We start from the raw sequence: 19754 nt of genomic DNA, 5'->3' as shown, positions 1-19754 counted from the left end.
CTAATTGGGAAGCCACAGGCCACATTCTCGGCTATAAAGACTCAATGACCGCGAGCTGCTGGGTCCAGAAAAGCCAGTCCTCCAAATCGCTGGAGAAATATCTCCTATGAATGACTAAAACTGATGCAGCTAGGCGTCGTCATAAGAGGGAAGAGAGAGAGAAGAGAGAGAGAGAGAAGAAGAGAGAGAAGAGATAGAGAGAGAGAGAGAGAGAGAAGAGGAATATAGAAGATATACGAGAGATAGAGAGAGATAGAGAGGAGAGAGAGAGAGAGAGAGAGGAAGAGGAGAGATAGAGAGAGAGAGAGAGAGTAGAGAGAGAGAGATAGAGAGATAGAGAGAGTAGAGAAGAGCAGCGAGAGAGAAGAGAGAGAGAGAGAGAGAGAGAGAGAGAGAGAGAGAGAGAGAAAGAGAGAGAGAGACTAACAACACGGCTGCCGACTATACTGGATAGTTTGAGTGAAACTGTGCGTTAACTTAGTTGGCTTGAGTTATTTACGGGACAGGCAACGTGATTTTCAGAAGATGGAAGAAATGCTGCTTTCTGTCAGCAAGACTAACGTCACCCATCCCAACGTCATTGTTTTGTAGTACGGCTGTAACCACTACGGCCCGGATAATACGGCAGGGAGAGAGATTGCAATTTCACACCATTACAACAGCAAAGTCGCATGCCCAGTTTTACGGTGAGCCCATGATTTCCTCACTTTCTACACCCACGGTAACGCCAGCAAATGAACACGGACGTGGCGCGTCCGCGTCCGCCGATGACGTAATATGTTGCCGTGGGCTGCCACCTCTCGGTCTAATCGCCACTTCAGGCTCGACTCGCCCTGAGGTACGAATGTCGGCCTCCGCTTACAGCCAGCTGTAGCCAAGACCTTATAACAACTGCACCTACCCTGTGCCGCACCTGGGCCCGGCTTGATCGTTTGACAACAAAGCACGCTTGCCAGCCGCCGCGTTCTGCTGCTAGCGGGCTGCGCTAGTGGATCGATGACCCGGACGTCAACATGGCCGTGCTCCGACTCAGCAGTGGCGTACGGCAGCTCAACAGGTCAGGCACCGACAGCCGCAGACCACGGCCATGGCTTGCAATGGCGCCAAACGCCGAAGGACGCTCTACCAGCAGCCGACCAGTGAAGCAGGCCGACAAAACACTTTCTCTGATTTCATTCTCCTCACAATGAGTGGAATTATATGACTCCAAGAAGTCGTTTTCCAGCTGTACAGCTCCTGAACGACTGCAATGTTGTTAATCCTGCTTCTTGGTTTCGGCTGTGGCATTACAGATTTACCACTGTTCAAATCGGGCTTACGTCTACTGCGTTCTTCCTTCGATCTGAGGTGAAGCGGAAGACCGTGCCGCAACTCTACATGCATTGAACTCCAACACGAACGTGGAATGGTCCCAATCGCCTTAAAATGCCGGGACATCTTGGCCAGCGACTTTGACGAAAGCCTTCATCGGTGAGACCACACGGCAGTGCGAAAAGTGGGATCTGAGCAGGATGTCGCTACGTTCGGGCTCTACTCAAAACAGCGCTTGGGATTTTTTTTTAAAATGCCGGTTTGCGAGCAAGCTTCCTGATAGTGCAAACGTTTTGCAGCAAAGATAACTCTTCAGTTGCTGTTATAGATTGGTTTCTTAATCGCATTGTTGGCAGAGCTAACGAGATGACTTAACCACACCTCTACAAAAAGTACCACTGAATAACGACTTGATTGTTATCATAGATTGCTAAATAACAGCGAACCTGCGGTACCAGGACTAGCTGACCAAAACGCTACATTACAGTGTTCAGCATCGAAAAATCGTGGATTTCTACCGGGTAGCAGCACTATCATCGCCATCAGGAATGATAGGAAAGTCTGGCTCCGCGTCCCCCGCAAAGTCAGGCCACGTAGTGCATCGACCCGGGCCACTCACCCCGACGCCCGGACCAGCCATGATGTTCTGTGGGACGGCGAAGATGCGCGACTCCATCTTGAAGTCCCCGTCAGCCAGTTGGATGAGCAGCACGCGGAAGTTGGTACCGCCCAGGTCCAGCGCCAGGAAGCGACCTTGTTCTGCAGCAGCGCCAAGGTCACAGGAGGTCATCGGACAGGTCGGCAAGACACCAGGCGTGACAGTGCGCACCAGAGCGTAGGCTGGTCAGAAAATCACATACAAACCATTGAATAGCTGATGCTGATGCTGTCAACAATGTATGCGTCACAAATACTTTCGAGCGTCGTAGCTTAATTCACTTTCTCTACACATATATGACGGATTTCGTGCCCAGCTACGATTTTGAGCCAGAACCGACTTGAGTGAGAACATGTTTGGCCATGTCAAGGTGCAGTCGACTTCAGCTGTTTGTGGAGTCATAGTCAAAGTTGATTCAGCCATCACACAGAGCTACGCCGAGTCAGCTCCCAAAACGACGGGTATGCTGAATGCTGAATCACGTGAAGCGTCCTTCCCCGATTGCCAGCCTGTGTCCACACGCGATAGTAGTGTGATACCGAGGTGCCTGGCATACTGGCACCATGCACGATACTGCACAGTTGGCGATTGCGATTGGAAGAATGCTGTAGACAGTAAAAAGACATCCTGAATTCGCATGAACACTGTGTTGTTCAAAGGTGCCGACCCTATGGCCACTCTAACTATGGCCAATGGAATGACTCTACTACACTAAGCTGATACTTTGAACACTGAAAGGTGATCTATGCCAACAGCACATACAAATAAGCAGTTGGGGTCTGCTGCCAGCAGTCAGCTCTGAAGTGGGTCAAAATTTCGTTGCTTCAGGGGTAACTGATACGCCGAGAGCAGGCGTTCCGAGGGAGACTGCTTGTTTTCTGCATGCGCAATACCACTACGCATCGTGGATGAGAGGATGCCATAAAAAACGGAGAAGACAATGAATCGTCTGAAAGAAGCCGAGTGCATCACAAGTGTGTGACCTAATCGCATCAGGAGCCCACCCCATCAGGACCCAAACGTCATCGCGAGGTGAGCCAACGGTATCAGGAGCCTTTGCAAGGATGAATGCTGATTTCCCTGTTGGTCGTGCAGCCCCCCACCTCTAGCACGACGCCTGCAGCGCGTCGCGGTGACTAGCCAGTTTCGCCAGGTAGACTGGCCGAGGGCTGGATGGCAGACAGACGCGTGACCTTCAGACCAGCTGAAGGTCGATCACGCCACGTCTGTGGGAAGGGGGAGGAGCGCGCGGACCTGGCGCGGCGCCCGCGGCGCACGACGGCTGCGGCCGCCCCGAGCCGCTGGTCGCCTCGGCTGCGATCGCAACGGCGGGGTGACCACGCGGCGCACGACGGCTGCCGCCGCCGAACCGCCGGTCGCCTCGGCTGCGATCGCGACGGCGAGGTGACCACGCGGCGCACGACGGCTGCCGCTGCCGAACCGCCGGTCGCCTCGACCTGTGGCTGCGCCGTCGGGGCGACCACGCGGCCGCGGCGAGACCGTAGCGGCGCTGGCGCAGCTGACGGGGGCTGCCAGCGTCGCTGGCCGGCCCGGCGGGACACGTGGCAGAAGACCAGGGCTCGGACGTCACCGCCTGCTATTTCAGCCACTCATGACAGCGGCGTGCGCGCGTCAGCGTCGAAAAAGACGAGTCGGTGTGGAGCGCGGCGAGCGATGGCGCTGTCTTGGCGGAAGCGACGCGCCGGCTCAGTGGCCGCTTTCAAGGTCGGAGGCCCACTAAAGTGAGATAATTGAAATTTCCGTGGGCGATGCGGCGGGGTTTGAAGCACCTCATTCTTTTGAAAGTGATGTACGGAGGTGTTCACGTTTTTGCCCGAGGCTCTCGGCACGGCGGTAAGGCAACCTCCCCTACCCAATGTCATGGAGTTGGGCACGCGCTTGCGTCTTACGTAAGTATACAGCACGGAGCTATTTCAGCTGTTCGGGTCGGTATTGACGCACGACGTACCCAACACGGATCAGATATGTACTCCGCGGCAAAACCGCGAATAACCCAGCCGTTCATCCCGGTCTGTCTGGTGTGCAGCTGGACGCGGCACTCACCGTGGCCGTTGGGTAGTTCCTTGACGTAAGTGGGGAAGCACTTGACGGTGGCGTGGGCGTTGGTGGCGCGGCCCAGTCCCAGGTTGATCTGGGCCAGCAGACTGCTGTACACGTCCTGGATTTGACCCGGGGTCAGCACCAGCTCCTGGCATGCCTCCTCCATCTGAAGGCGGCAGCAAGTGATAGTGTTATCGAGGCGTTCTTCAATCACCACTAGATGGCCGAACCATAGGGCGGCTCGCTGACGACAAACAGCTTGAAAGCTTCAAGTGCGCGAAACCTTTTTTAACACATTTTTTCTAGAGCGGGCGAAAAATGCTCAGGCAAAAAGGGAACTTTTGAAACCATTCCAGATGCTTGAAAATTGACCCCATGGGCTTTCGTCTTCGAGCGTTGTCTTGGGCCACAGGGCCAACAACAGAACGGAAGCACCATTCATCAAAATGTGGCATATGTCTCCTGTGGGACCAATACCAGTGTCAACAGTTTGCAGGATTGCTACATGATGAAGGAAAGACTCCTTCAGAAATGTGCGCGTGTGTGTCATTGGGGCTTTACGATGGACTCGGCTGCTGAGGCTATATGGCGTCGCCCGCCTCTCACCCTGGCAGGAAGACTGGGCACCGCGGGGAATCGAACCACGTGCCTCTGGTTTCCCAGTCGCGCAGTGCTACACTACCGGCACCTCACTTCCACAGAAAGCAAGGCGCCTAACGAACCAGGAGAGAATGACGCATTTTCCTGCAAGCTGACTTTAAAAGTAGGTTCCGGTGGGCCAAGACCTCAAAGTAAGTACGTTGCAATACGCGAGTCGTAATATACTTATTCAAAGAAACAAGCAACATCTATGTAATTATTACTTTTACAGGGAATCAAATGTTCACCTGCGGGCTGATATATCGAAATATTTGCGAAGTCCGGAGAGTGTTAATGTTTGTGCACTGTGCACGAAACCCGAATATTTGCTCTCTGCCGACAGCCCTTCCACACAATGATGACGGACGCCCCACTCATAAAACACGATAAGATACCCGTATGTGATCACGTGAAGCGTCCTTCCCCGATTGCCAGCCTGTGTCCACACGCGATAGTAGTGTGATACCGAGGTGCCTGGCATACTGGCACCATGCACGATACTGCGCAGTTGGCGATTGCGATTGGAAGAATGGTGTAGACAGTAAAAAGACATCCTGAATTCGCACGAACACTGTGTTGTTCAAAGGTGCCGACCCTATGGCCACTCTAAACACGGAAGTTATTATGTGCAGATTGACTTGGCCAATGGAGAGGATATATGATCGCCGTTTAATGACGTGGGAAGAACATTTAAGGACGACATGGACACAGCAGTGTTCATCGATAAGGTGGTGATGACCTCATGAAACGTGCTCTTATATAGCACTTATGGGTTTCTTCCTCCTCCTAGCTTACGTTTAAGTCCTCAAAGCTGGCTTGGGCCTTTTTGTGCTCGAATATCACGAAAGTGAGGAAATAGTAAAATGGCACGCAAGGGAAACAGCTTCTACGTATTTGAGCATTAGTTGATGCTCATGGCTACCGTGCCATTTAACTGAGACACTTTTTATCAATGACACGAAGGTTGAAAATAGAATGTCTCAAAACAAACAAAATAACGGTTAATTAACATAAAGTGGGTGAAGCCCGTACACATGTGATGGAGGTTAGCTTGTTAACCCTTTGGCTCATCTCCCCTGCGCTTAATCATTCACACCAATCGGTGTCCCTGCTGATTGTTGTCTGACAGAGGTACTCTACGATCTTATGGGCATTTATTCGCTGAAAAAGGTGTATTGCGGCTGGAAAAGGCGGCTGGTTTGCTCTTGCACCGAAACCGTCACAAAACGGTAGCAGGAGCCAGCTAATGTGGAGTTCGTCCTGCGCATCTGTTTCAGTAAGCCCTGTTCAGGACTTTTCCCCCGCCAGGACAGCATCCACCAATTGGTGCCACCAACTACCGTTGCAATATTGACAGCTTGCCTTCCCTGCGAGGCCGAGTCCGACTGTTCTCCACTGCCCACACCGCGTGCGACCATCAGTGGATCGATCGCATCGGTCTGATCAGCTGCGCCTCCTGCATATAATGAGGGACATTGGTGTGAGCACTTCTCTTGCCGATTAGGCCTCGTTCTGACGTCACATCGCACGCTGCGGTAGACAACTAGAATGATATGATCGATTTGTGAGTCACTGGTATCTGTATGCAGGATGCAACCCATGGCTAAGTCAGTTACCCACCTCGGCTAGATTTGGAGGCACTGTTGGCGATATCTGAACACGCTGAAGCAAATGCGGTTATTGGCTATGCATGTGTATTGTAGTTTTTTTCTAAGTGCTTCGCGTGTATGTTCAGGGTGCGAGTGGTCTACACCACGCAGTATGTGGCAAGAGAGCTTGCTAATTATCGCTTGAGCCAGCCGGCGAAGTCTTCCCACCCTCGTTTAATGACCCATTTGGCGACTGGCCTGTTTATGACACAGGGTCGCCGAGCCCTCTAGTCGGTGCCACCGCGGCCACCCTGTGCCCCGTTGACGCTACCCGGCTAGTTGGGATCGAACCCAGCCCCATTGGGCAAGTCCTCCCATCTACGTTGGATGACGGGATGACATGATGACACCTAACCGGTGCCTACGATGTCAATGATTCAAGCGTTACCACCGGTTGCCGTCCCTCGTCACGCTGCGAAAGGTGGTGTGCGCTCCGGTTTTCCTACTGTGTAGAACGGATCCGAAACTGGGTGTGTCAGTAACATGTACGTAAGCTTCATACATTTGCCAAAATCTCAACATATGATGGCAGCGACGTTTCATCCCGTTATCGCTAAAACTGATTGCACTTATTGACGATGTCCATTCTTAACTGTATAGGCAAGGCCATGTAGCAGGCATGAGCACACTGCTTTACAAGCGTAGCTACAAACAACGAGCCAAAAGGCAGACGCAATGAACTGCTGTTTGAGAATATAATTTTTTTTATTCTTCTTGCCTGGCCTGCATTTAAGCAAATCGTCGCAACTTCGACGACAAGCAACTGATGTGTAATAAGCGTCGTTTAAAAGCAATGAATGCGCGTTTAAAGCACACACAATATCAGGCAGCCAAGGTTCCTTATTTGGTTCCCCCGGAACTAGGTTCTGGTTCCTGGTTCGGAAGCCAGCAAAGACCTAGGAATCACTCATAAATCGAGCCGAAGAACCAAGCGGTCTCTCCGCATGTCAGGAAGAAAGCAAATGTCTGATTAAGGGGTTCATAAACTAGCAGTCTGGCAGGTAGGCACGTACCGTCGGCTCAGAAGCTGCATAGTTTGACCGTTTAACGACCCTGCAAAAAAACATTGCATCCAACCTTCCCATATGAAACTCGATCCCCGGGTAGGTATACACGACTAAGGAGAGCTGTCCGGTATTGGTGGGCTCAGGTGTATTTTGCGCCGTTTGTTTCCATGTTCCGTTGCCATGCTCTGTCATAGGCCTAACAGTAAATCCTAGATGGATCCATCCAAACGAAGCAATTTTCATACAGGCCCCTCGTCTTGAACGCGATCCGACCGTTCCTCGTTACAGGAAATGCTCCAGATTTGAAAATATTGAAGCAAATTGGATATGATGAAATAAGGTCGTTTATAACTATCGGTATACCTTAAGTGGAAAAGAATGCTCCGAGCAAAAAAAAAATTCTCGATTTGGTGAATATGCTCCTCAATACTGTCTGACTGTGTCATCGTACCTGGCACATTTTTGATTGAAAGCCAATTGGCGGCCTTTGTATCTGGAAGTCGTGATCACGAACGGCAGATATGAACGACTCGACAATTATATTTTTACTGACCTTGATCGCTGCACGGCCAATGGAGTGACCGAATTTGAATGACGATCATAACGTCGTGTATGTCTGGGTGGCCTTCAGATGGCCTGCACGAAAAATCTGCACGAAAAAGTCTGTGCATTTTCGCAGGCGTGTAGCTCAGAACCTAGAGGGGCTTGGGTAATAAGAAGAACAGGGCTGCAAACCGCACTAAAAGATCAGCATGATGGTCATTTCAGTTAAAAACACCCACGCAAACGTGGAACGCTCCCTTCAAAGCGAGTTCACGCGATCCCAGAACCCCGAGGCACAAGCGCGCTATTGATTGCGCTTGCATCACGCCCTCCGCCCGGCGCCAATCAGCTGCGAGCGCCGGCGGCGGCAGCCAATCAGCGTGCGGTCGGCCGGAGGCGCGACCCGCGTGCCAGGAATAGGCTTGGTGGCTGCCGGCGGGGAAGCCAGCGCGGGGGTGGGTTGCACGAGCGGGTTGGCACTCACTGCCCGGTGGTGTCAGGTCGGACGCCAGCGGGGGGAGGGGGGGGGGCGCTCACCTCGGAATAGATGCCGACGCAAGGCCCGCCCAATGAACGGGGTCACGCGCAACGTGCGCTAGGGGGCTCGTCTCTGGTTGACAAGCCCACCTTCGGTACAAGTTCGTACACGTGTGGGGCAAAGGAAGCACGCGATCCGTTGTGTGCGACAGATTGCTGGTCCGCGCTGAACGCCTCGCGTATACGGCTGAATTAATAGTGACATTCGCACGCACTTGCCGTCTAGCGATTTAATCGCTGTTGCCGACTCCACACCTTCGACGGCCAAATTATCGTGTCCGCCAACCAAATCAGGTCATAACGGGTCTACCAGATCAGGGAATCTGACCAGATCAGGTCAGATCAGGATCAGGAACACCAACTGCGGCGTAGCCCATGGGGCCTTCTCGAGCCATGGCTTTCCTTTCCTGGAGTTGGCGGGGCTGATGCTCTCTGGGCCCGACGGCCCCAATAATTTTAGGCAGTTTAAGACGCCCGAAATGGAAAGAAACAATGCAAGCGAGCCTCCGAGGCGGCAAAAGCAGGGCTCGGGCCTACGAGAGTGCCACGAATACAATACAAGGTGTATAATTCATGAAAAAGAAGAGCCCCTATTATTTGACCTGGCTCCCTCCTGTATGGGCGCAACTATGTTCCTGAGTCTGGGAGAGGGGGCCAGGATTTTGATGGTCCGACTGGAATCTCGAGGGTATAACCTGACCTGGACATGATATTGGGAATGGGAAAGCGTAAAGAAACGTTCAATGCATGGACAAAACTGAAGGAGACATAATAATTGTTTTCGGAAAATCGGGGACCTGTCTCCTAGTCCGCCCCCCCCCCCCCCTACTGAATGTTATGCCCATGTCCTCCTGGACGAAAGTGTAGCTACGGCTGACTACAGTATGCCTGACCACTGAACACCACTGTTCCGGCCGGACCGAGCGTCCACTCACCCTGGACGAGGTGGGCGTAGATATCATGATGTCTCTGTCCTCCTCTGCCGCCGGCTGTCTCAGGCACTCAGGCATGTCGCTGCCGTACCGCGCTCGATCGCCGTGTTTGACCCCGTCAGGCCGCCGGCACCGTCTGAACGCCCTTGGCGCCGAGTCGACGTCCGCGCCGACGGGGGCGGGGGAGGGGGCGTGCGCGCACGCGCCGTTTCATCGAGCCGCCGACGGCGCCGGCCCTGGGGCGATACACATCGCCGCCGGCCATGTGACTGGTGACGTCACCGGCCTACAGCGGCGTAGAATCGGAACTATGTTGGCGAGACGGTAGACTGAATCGATGCCGTCGGTGGCGCTGTGGAGTCACGAGGGTGGTGGGAGAGAGAAAGAGGAGGTGGGGGATGAGGGCGCGAGGGGCTGCCATGAATTACTACGGCGATGTATATAGATTGATGCCATTTTGTAAATTGTAGGTAGACAGACGGGGTCTATTGACCAATTCACTTAACTTGAGGGACAGCAACGTTTACAGGTCCCGGGATTACACAATTCTTGCACATTTATAACTAAGGTGTAGGTTAAGAAAGTCTTATTTTTGGTATTTCAGGAACTCAGATTTTTCATATTTCCAAGCCCACATTTCTCCCCCTTCCAATCTTTGTTTTGTAGTTAGCTACAACGGTATTTGCTCTCATACGGACATCAATATGGGCATAAATCACAAAAGGTACCACATTTTGATAAGAAGGGATTCAAAGCCCAATTCGTGCACAATGCACCGACAGAGCGCATACGTGATGATGATGATGATTTGGGGATTTAGGGCGCATCGACTGCTAAAGGTCATGCAGCGCCCATAACTATCGATTCATGCAGAGCCGTCAATCAGAGAAGTGCATCAATCAGGTCACCCTATAGAGCCATGATGATCGGCCCTAGCATCATGATGAGAAGATTACAGGAAAATCTATAGCGCGAAGGAACTGGAGCACTTTACCAAACCCGACGATGTTCGAAGAATCCCCTAAAAAGTCGCATAGCGTGCGACTCTGGACGTGGCGTCCGAAAAACTGCGCTCTCGTTGCCGTAAGGTGGCGGCAAGCGACCAGTACGTGACGCACGGTCAGTGGATCAGAGCATCGACCGCAGCATGGTCTGTCGCCAGCCAATAGCAGGTGACGGTGCGTAGCATATGTGTGACCTATGCGTAACCGGCAAAGGGCAACTTCTTCCACCCTATTGTCCCGAAAGCACGACTGCCATAATCCAATGCGGGGTTTCACCGACTGCAGCTTGTTGGCGCTCAGCGAGTTCCAGTACAACTGCCATCGCTTCTGCATAAACAGCGACACTGCGGGGTACATGTCTTGAGCAGGTAGTGGTGTTATAGGAATTCTAGTCCCCGTCGTAGCGCGCTTTGCTGCCGCGTCAGCAAGATCATTTCCGCATATCCCCACGTGACTTGGGATCCAGCATAGAACGACCGTTTTTCCTGCTCGATCCAGTGAGCTAAGACGAGATTGAATGTCCTGAACAAGTGGATTCGACGGGGAGAAGCCGCTAACAGCCAGCAGGCTGCTCAAGGAGTCGGAAAGAATTAAATGCAGATTGCTATCGTCCACTTCAATAAAACAGAGAGCTTTGCTAATGGCTATAAGCTCGGAAGTGTAGACCGACGCGTGTGAAGGCAGTGTGAATGACCGTGTGGTCGATCCGCACACAAAAGCGCACCCTACACCTGCATCCGTCTTCGAACCATCTGTATAAGTCATCTTGTACCCATCAAAGGAGGCCATGTGCTTTAAAGCTGCGCCTTTGAGTTCCGCCATGAGGACATGTTGCTTTTGCATATTTGATAGAGAGACATCCACTCTTGGCGATGCTAGCTCCCAAGGAGCAGTCTCCATGGGTTTAGGTCTGATGACACGCCGTAGGTTCAGGCCGCTCGCATCTAAAAGCTCTCTCATTCGTACACAGAAGGGAGAAGTTTTAGGTGACCGTTGACGTAGGAAAAGCCTTCGTAAGCTACGCGAAAACACTGCTTTGTAGGTGGGATGATCTGGGAACTGCGCCAGCTTGCACGTGTAGCGCAGTCCCAGCATCTGCCTTCGCAATGCTAGTGGGGGCTCGTGAGCCTCCACCAGAAGACTGTCTATGGGCGATGTCCGAAAAGCCCCTGTGGCGATACGGAGTGCGGCGTGATGCACCGTGTTCAGAGTACGCTTGATCAGGTCTGATGAGCTGTCGTAGATAAAACAGCCGTAGTCAAGTTTTGAACGAATCAGGGAGCGGTATAGGAGTAAGAGTGTCCTCCTATCAGCACCGTATGACGTACGTCCCACGCACCTTAGGATGTTAAGAGATTTTAAACATTTGCCGCGGAGATTTCTGATGTGCTCACGGTATGTTAGGCGTCGGTCAAAGCGTATACCGAGAAATTTCGCGGTATTCTCATTGGCGACGCGTTGCCCATACAGCCTGATTTCCATATCAGGACAGTGACGGCGACGACGACAGAAATGAACTGCAGTTGTCTTCGATGTAGAAAACCGGAAACCGTTGAGCACACTCCACTTCTCCAGACGTGTGACAGCCAGCTGCAGCTGTCGCTCCATCGTGCGAGTGGTCGATGAGCTACACCAAATAGCAAAGTCGTCTACAAACAGAGAACGGCTGATCCCATGTGGAAGCGTGTCCCCTATGTCGTTTATCATCACTGCGAAAAGAATGACACTTAATACGCTGCCCTGAGGCACACCATTGTCCTGTGGATACCTGTCGGATTGATAAGAACCAACACGCACCCGAAAGAATCTGTCAGTCAGAAAGTTTTGTAAAAACTTTCCCATGTGACCACGGATGCCACAATCGAGTAACTTCATCATAATTCCATGTCTCCATGTGGTGTCATAAGCTTTTTCTATGTCAAAGAAGATGGCGCCGGTATGACGCTTGCTACTAAATCCGGCTCGCACTGCGGTATCAAGAGTTAAGATGTGGTCAATCGTGCTCCTGTTCTTACGGAATCCGCACTGAGCATTCGTGAAAAAGTTCTGGCGTTCTAAAGTCCACGAGAGCCGCACATTCACCATTCTTTCCATGAGCTTACAAAGCGAAGATGTGAGGGCGATCGGGCGGTAGTCAAGAGCGTTCGTCCCACTTTTCCCGGGCTTTAAAATAGGCACTACTATTGCCTCTCGCCAGATTGGCGGGAAGTTACCTGACACCCATATGCAGTTGAAAACTGCCAGCAACGCTCGTAGTACACGGGGAGGAAAATGCCGTATCATATCATTGTGGATGAGGTCGGGCCCCTCCGCTACACTACGCAGCGAGCGAATGGCCGCTTGAAGCTCCATCATAGTGAAATGTTTGTTGTACGTCAGGACGTCATCTGTACAAAAATTAACCTGCGAAGTTTCACATCGTGCCCTGTGCCGCAAAAACCGCGGATCGCAGGTGCCATTTCGGCAACGGTCTGACAGGGCTTCCCCAATGGCTTCTGCCACATCACTTGGGTGGGTGATGTCTTGACTTCCCACTCGCAGTACGGGAAGAGAAACTGCTGGATGCAGTCCAGCGATTCGCTTAATGCGGCCCCATACCTGTGACGTCGGCGTGTGGCGATTTAGTAAATTGACGTAGCTGCGCCATGATGCACGTTTCGCCTCTCGTATAGTGTGGCGTGCGGCCGCGCGTGCTTGCCTGAAAGCCAAGAGGTTTAATGTGCTGCTGTGCCTGTCAAAAGCCCTAAAAGCTCTCCGACGTGCACGAATAGCGTCGCGACACTCGTCGCTCCACCAAGGTACAGGGGTACGACGAGGGCATCCGGAGGTGCGCGGAATGCATCCTTTCGCCGCATCCAACACGAGAGACGTAAATTCCTCCGTAGTCGGAGTTGCAGAGTCGAAATCGTTGGAAAACGTTTCGTCCAGGCGAGTCTCAAATCCCCTCCAGTCCGCCTTCTTGAAATTCCAACGCTGAGGTCGAGTACCAAGAACAGTACCACCACGGTACCGAACCCAGACCGGAAAGTGGTCACTTCCAAGGGGGTCCTCTGAAGCATCCCAGGTGAAGTGTGGTACCAACTGCGGACTACAAATGCTCAGGTCTAGCACCGACGATTGTCCGGATGGCAATGTAAAATGCGTTCTTGATCCTGTATTTAAAACGCACAGACCTTCGTCACGCACGAGAGCCTCACATAGCCTCCCGCGAGTGTTCGTGGAAGCACACCCCCACACAGTGTGATGTGCATTAAAATCGCCTAAAACGAGTAGAGGGGGAGGGAGTTGAGAGACTAACTCTCGTAGTCCTCCAGATGGAAATGAAACCCCAGGTGGCAAGTAGAGAGAGCAGACAGTTATGGTGCGGCGGTTGAAATTCACCGTTGCTGCGACAGCCTGCAAGTCTGTTCTCAACACCAGACGCCGCGTAGGTACGCTTTGGTGTACAGCCAAAAGAACGCCACCGTAAGCAACGGTATCTGTTGGCATGTCAGTGCGGAAGGTAGTGTACCCTTTCAGGCTGAAGGCCGCATCAGGCGCCAACTTGGTCTCCTGGAGACACACGGCTACCGGGCAGTGCGCGCTTAAAACTGTCTGCAAGTCCTGGGTGCTTGACCTTACACCTCTACAGTTCCACTGTAAAACTGACTGAATGAGGAGGCTTTAAAAGCACTGTAAGGTTTTAAAAGAACTCAGCAGCGCTAGAGCCTGGCCCATGGTTGTGGGTTTTGTCGTCAGAACCCGAAGAGATCGGGCGGATCCTGGGTCGGATCCGGGGACTACCGCCATCTGTTGGCGAAATCGGCCCCGGCGGTCCACGCTTTTCCGGACGCCCCGTCCTAAACTGAGCCGGCGCCGGCGACGCCGTGGTCCTAGGCGGCGGTGGTGGTGGAGCACCCATAGACGGGTCTCTCCGCGAGTCGGAGGGGCCTGAGGGAGCTTCCACACGCTTTCGGGGAGGTGGGACTACCTCCCCCGTGGGAGCAGGCCCGGGGCCCGCACCCGACAGCCGACTGGCTGCCTTTGCCCTCTCCTGCTCCTGAAGGCGTGCACGCTTTGCCTCGCGCGCCCGTCTCTCCGCCTCTTGGCGCTCAAGGTTGTCCAGTTTCCGACCCATCGTCTCACTCAGGGTTGTAGGACGTGATGCTCCTGGGGAGGACGGCTGTGAAGCCGGTGATCGCGCGCTTACTGGCGAAGACCGAGAGGTTCGGCCCCGGCGGGCCACGGTCCACTCATTGCTTTCGGCTGGTGTGGGGTGGGGCGGCGAGGTAACAACTGGCGCGCTGGCCTGTGCCTCAGAGGGGGCACAAGGTGCCAACGAGACGGGGGACGACAGTGTTGCCGATGCTGTGGCGTGCACCTGAGACGCCGGTACAACCGACAGCCCGAAAGATGTAAGCAGTTTAATGAACTGCGATCCGGTCATCTGGTCTAAGGAGACCTCAGGTGGGACATGGGCCTTGGCCGCCGTGGCATATGATGTCTTAGGGTGGCTCAGTTCATATAAGTCCCTTGCTTCCCGAAATGAGATGTTCTTCGTGGTTTTTAGTGCGATGATCTCCTTCTCTCTGGCGTACGCCGGGCATGCGCGATCAAAAGTGGAGTGAGGTTTCTGGTTTTTCCCACAGTTCACACACCATGGGTTCGCTGCAGTGCACTGATCGCTCAGGTGCTCCGGAGAAGCACACTTGCCACATGCTGGCTGGTTGCGGCAGAAATCTCTCGTATGTCCAAACATTTGGCACTTAAAACATCTCATGGGGTTCGGAATAAAAAGGCGCACCTTTACCTGCACATAGCCTACCCTTACTTCAGATGGTATGTCAGGACGATTAAAAGTCAGCACAATGTTGTTCGTGGGGACCAGCTCCGCACCTCTGCGCACCTTGATGCGGCGAGCATCCGTTACCCCGAACTCAGCGAGACCATCGATTATCTCCTCATCACTGACATCTCTCAGGTCAAAACAGTTCATGATACCCTTTGACGAGTTCTTTGTCCTATGGACCTCCACAGCCATCGCCACTGACACATCCTTTTTCCCCTCCGCATCCCGTACACAGTACACAAACCTATCCGAGGTCCTGGCCCGTTTGGCCTCCTCTCCGTTCTGAAACTCAACCTCGATCCCGCCGTCCTTGAGCTTATCGCATCGGAGCACCTTTCCAAACCGATCACACCCATTTCGCCTTTGAAAGGGCGAAAGGGACGACAACGGCTTCTCGGCGCTTCGAAAAATCAAGATCCGAGGGGTAGGCGCTGACGCACTACCACCTGTAGCCTCAGTCCGCCCCCCTTTCGGGGTGCGGGTGTTTTTTGAGTTTATAGTTGCCATGCGTGTAAGGTTGTAACATTCGGCACCGAGGCTCCCCACCCGCCTCGGAGCCCAACTGGGGGACGGCCCACTCACCCAGGGGGTGGTGGTTCCGCCAGGGCTACCCCGGTGCTATACAGGGCGAACGACGCCTCCCACACGGCCAGGTGTAACCAGGGAGACCCCTCCCCGTCCTGACCGTAGTTCAGCGCCGCCGCCCCTTGACCCCTTAAGCCGCTGCGCGCGGCCAAGCGCCCCAAGCGGAAACCCGCAAGGAGCACCCAACCGCAACGCGAGCGACAAGCCGCTAGACCCGTGTGGGGCCCCACGGGCCCCCCACGCCCCCGGATATTCTGGCCAAAGTGGAGTGTTGGGACGCGCCGTGACTGACCCGCACGACGCGCCCCTCAGCCACCAGGATCCGATCAACCCGGGGACGTGGGCGAGGGGGCACGGCGACCCCGATAAAACGAGGATGAGGAGTGGTGATAGGGCCGGATGACGGAGAAAGGATAATGGGAAGCGGAGCGGGCGGGACAAGGAGCAGGAGCTCACGTACCGGCAGGGTCGCTACGCCCTGAGAGGAACAGCTTGCGCTGTCCACCCGTTACCGGAGCTGGGACCCGAGGGGGCGCTAGTCCCCTACACCGGCCGAAGCCGGTGCCCCTGCGGGGACAGAGCGCATACTAAACATAAAGGTACCTCTACCCAATGTGCTGCTGTGTGGGTGACCCCTGTGTTGACGTCTGATGCCCGGGCTGATATCGTGGTATGGTAAGCACACTAGTATCATACGTAGGTGCATTTGCTCTTACAGTTCCCCACTTCAGTAGATGTGAAGTGTTGCGGGTACCTCCGCAGTTCATTTATGGCAGGCGGACCATTTTCAAAACAAACATTCCAGGTGTCAGCCATGCTGTCCCGTGCCTTCATCACCGACAGAAACATACCAAACACGGCCAATGAATACTTGAGGAGACACAGGCCTCACCAATGTTGACAGCTGAATAAGAACAGAACTTCGTTTCGTCATCGAATTACTGAGGGAACCTTTCCGTGAGCGTTTGTTTTCGCATCTATGTCAAAGACTTGTAATGCTACCAGGTCCGATGTGTGAAGCAGCCACGCAGGGGCTAGTTGAACTCTGGCACGTAACGTATGGTCCGGCTCAAACCTTGGTGCTAAAGACTGGTGTAATCTGGTGCCGGGCTAGCATGAGGGCGGCACAGGATGAGTGATGGTGCGACCCGAGACGCCGTACACCTAAAGGCGTTCCCACTAGCCTACCAGTCACGTCCGAGGCATCGAGGAGTACAGAAACTGCCGTTTACGTACGCCCGTTTCCATGGAATGGTTTCCCGAACCAGCAGTGGCAACTGCGTAAAAAAAAACTGACAGTTTAGAAGCACACCAAACAGTAAGGGGCTGCACCCCGCCTGCCAACTGAGCAACTGAAGGCAATTTACCCAAGCCATCGTCTTGGCAAGCGACGGAATTAGCTCCAGCTACTCTGCAATGTAAACGATGACCCCGCCTTCCGAGGCGTTCCCAACTGTTTGCGACTCTCGTGACCTCACGTGATTCCCCCCTCCCCCAATCCCGCCCCGGGTCAACATCCGGCCCGGCCCGGCGGGGTGTGCCGCGGGCTTGGCCGCGACGGCGGCCGTGCAGATGGCAGCACTGCACCGCGTCTCGTGCAAGACGGCCGACTATTTCCACCGACTCGAGTTGCATCACCTGGCGTGATTAGATCGGTTCTGGTCCGCTCAGACAGGATCAGGCCCGCTCAGACCAGAGACGTGCCGCTCGGAGTGGATCAGGCCCGCTCAGACTAGAGCTGGGCCGCTCAGACTAGAGCTGGGCCGCTCAGACTAGATCAGGCCCGCTCAGACCAGAGCTGGGCCGCTCAGACTAGATCAGGCCCGCTCAGACCGGAGCTGGGCCGCTCAGACTGGATCAGGCCCGCTCAGACCGGAGCCGCACCGCTCAGGCTGGTTCAGGCCCGCTCAGACCGGAGCTGGGCCGCTCAGACTGGATCAGGCCCGCTCAGACCGGAGCTGGGCCGCACAGACTGGATCAGGCCCGCTCAGACCGGAGCCGCACCGCTCAGACTGGATCAGACCCACTCAGACCGGAGCTGGGCCGCTCAGACTGGATCAGGCCCGCTCAGACCGGAGCTGGGCCGCTCAGGCTGGATCAGGCCCGCTCAGACCGGAGCTGGGCCGCTCAAACTGGATTAGGCCCGCTAGGACCAGGCACGTGCCGCTCAGACTGGATCAGGCCCGCTCAGACCGGAGCTGGGCCGCTCAGACCGGAGCTGGGCCGCTCAGACCAGAACCTGCCCACTTAGATGATCGACCACGAGATCCTACCGGAACTGTCCCATGCCTGCTGCGTCGCGACGCATCACGGCTGCCACTTGAGCTTCGAGCGGCGGCCTCTGCCAGACGCCACCGAGGGACGAGTGATCTCTGTGCAGAACTGGCTGTTGCCAGCAGGGACGGCGCCATTAATTTTTGATATGGGGAGATGAGATCAAACAACCCCCACTACGGGACTTCAATAAAAATGAATGAAAGATCATGCATTTCTTAAGCGGCGCGCTCACCAATGACCATTGCTTTGAAAATCGTTTCTGTGCCTTGCGCTGTAACACCGGTTAAAATGTAACATTGAAATTTCCAAGCTTCTGCTCGGCACAGTGCACACAAATATTTACCCATTGGAATACGCAATGTCTTTTCTCGTCATTTACGGCCTACTATCGTTATGATAGCGCCTCTATAAACTTCAAAAGAAACTAAAAGGTATGCTCCCCTTGGCACACGTTGAGGAGGAGGACTGTCCTTGCCCCTGGTGGCGCCCACGCGGGCCTCCCTGGGTTGGTCGGTACCCACGGCTTCTGGGCGACCAGGGGCAAAAATCATAGGAGTTTAACTGACCGCTCCCGGACAATTAATATTTGCTCGGGCAGTTGCCCGCTGCCCGGGCAAATAATCTCTGCCCTTAAACGACCGATGCATGACAGATGGAAATCACTATTGGGCAATTGGCAATCGGTGTGCAACTGATACCTGTCGCGAAACTGGCAGCTGGCGGACAAATACTTCCTGTCGGACATCTGACCACCGCTGGAAAAAGTTCCTGTCAAGTAAACGACCGCTGCAGGCCAAACGATCTGTCTGGCGTAATTGACCGTTGCCAGACAAACACCTTCAGCCGGGCAACTCACTGCTGCCGGACTGCCGGACAAATGATCTCCGTCGCGTTACTAACCGCTGACGGGAAATGATCTCTGTCGGGCAACCAACCGCCCCCCCCCCCCCCGACATTAATCTCTTTTAAAGAACTGATCACTGACGGACAAATAACCTTCGGCCTTTTCAGCTGACCGCTGCCGGACAGGTTATCTCTGTCCGGCAGCTAACCTCGCTACTGGACAGTTTACCACTCCAAGTGACTGTCGTGACCGACTCTAAAAGAAGAAATGTTGTCTGGTAAACGAAAATTGCTGAGCTTTGATCGTTGTCGAATGAATTGGACTTGGACAGAATTATTTCCGCTGGCCGAACGTATGTTGTCAGGCATTTTTGTCTGTCAAAGTCCCACTGACATGCAAAAGCGTAGCATCATTTATCAAGCACATTTCGTGGCTTAATTCTGTCAGGTATTTTTCAGCAATATAGAACAAAACCAGGCACCTGTATGCAAAGTTAACACGCGCCCCGGTGACGGGTTGGATACCCTTTACTAGGGTGGAGGTCAATTTGACCCCCTCAGATCTCAGGAACTAAGAGAGCTAGAGACGCCAAATTTACAGGATGTGTTCTCCTGTACGTGAAGTCACTTAGGCTGAAGTGTGGGGTTCTTAGATTATGATCTTCAGGTGAAATGAGGTCAAATAAGGTCAAAATATAGGGTGGTTTCCGAAGGGCTCCCATAGCCTAGATACCTATTGTTATCAAAAGATCACATGCTTATTTAAAGGCAGTGACCTTTTTTGACTTTTTGAAGCTTATGGTGACCAAGTATCTCAGAGATGCATGGCTTCGTCCAACACTCCGTTGTTGCATCAGATTTGGCGCTTCCCCAGAAATTC

The 19754-nt window shown here is 53.7% G+C and overlaps 1 protein-coding gene across 2 annotated transcripts in view; it reads right to left on the bottom strand.

Moving 5' to 3' along the window:
* Nucleotides 1–19754, bottom strand: part of LOC119114765 (Hexokinase A) — a 35051-nt gene that overhangs the window by 10554 nt on the left and 4743 nt on the right. The window contains exons 1-3 of one of the 2 annotated variants that reach the window (XM_037238795.1): nt 9341–9460; nt 4034–4196; nt 1931–2070 (exon numbers count right to left, since the gene is read on the bottom strand). In XM_037238795.1, the coding sequence (XP_037094690.1) occupies nt 1931–2070; nt 4034–4196; nt 9341–9415 (378 nt within the window). In that variant the 5' untranslated portion in view covers nt 9416–9460. Of the gene's footprint in view, nt 1–1930; nt 2071–4033; nt 4197–9340; nt 9461–19754 lie in introns of those variants that run through there. The other variant, XM_037238796.1, reaches the window with a different exon arrangement.

Source organism: Pollicipes pollicipes, unplaced genomic scaffold (genome assembly GCF_011947565.3).
Source record: "Pollicipes pollicipes isolate AB1234 unplaced genomic scaffold, Ppol_2.1 Scaffold_3087;HRSCAF=3621_pilon_pilon_pilon, whole genome shotgun sequence".
Taxonomy (NCBI): Eukaryota; Metazoa; Arthropoda; class Thecostraca; order Pollicipedomorpha; family Pollicipedidae; genus Pollicipes; species Pollicipes pollicipes.
The sequence above is the reverse complement of the archived record's forward strand: the minus strand, read 5'-3'. Positions and strand labels throughout refer to the sequence as shown.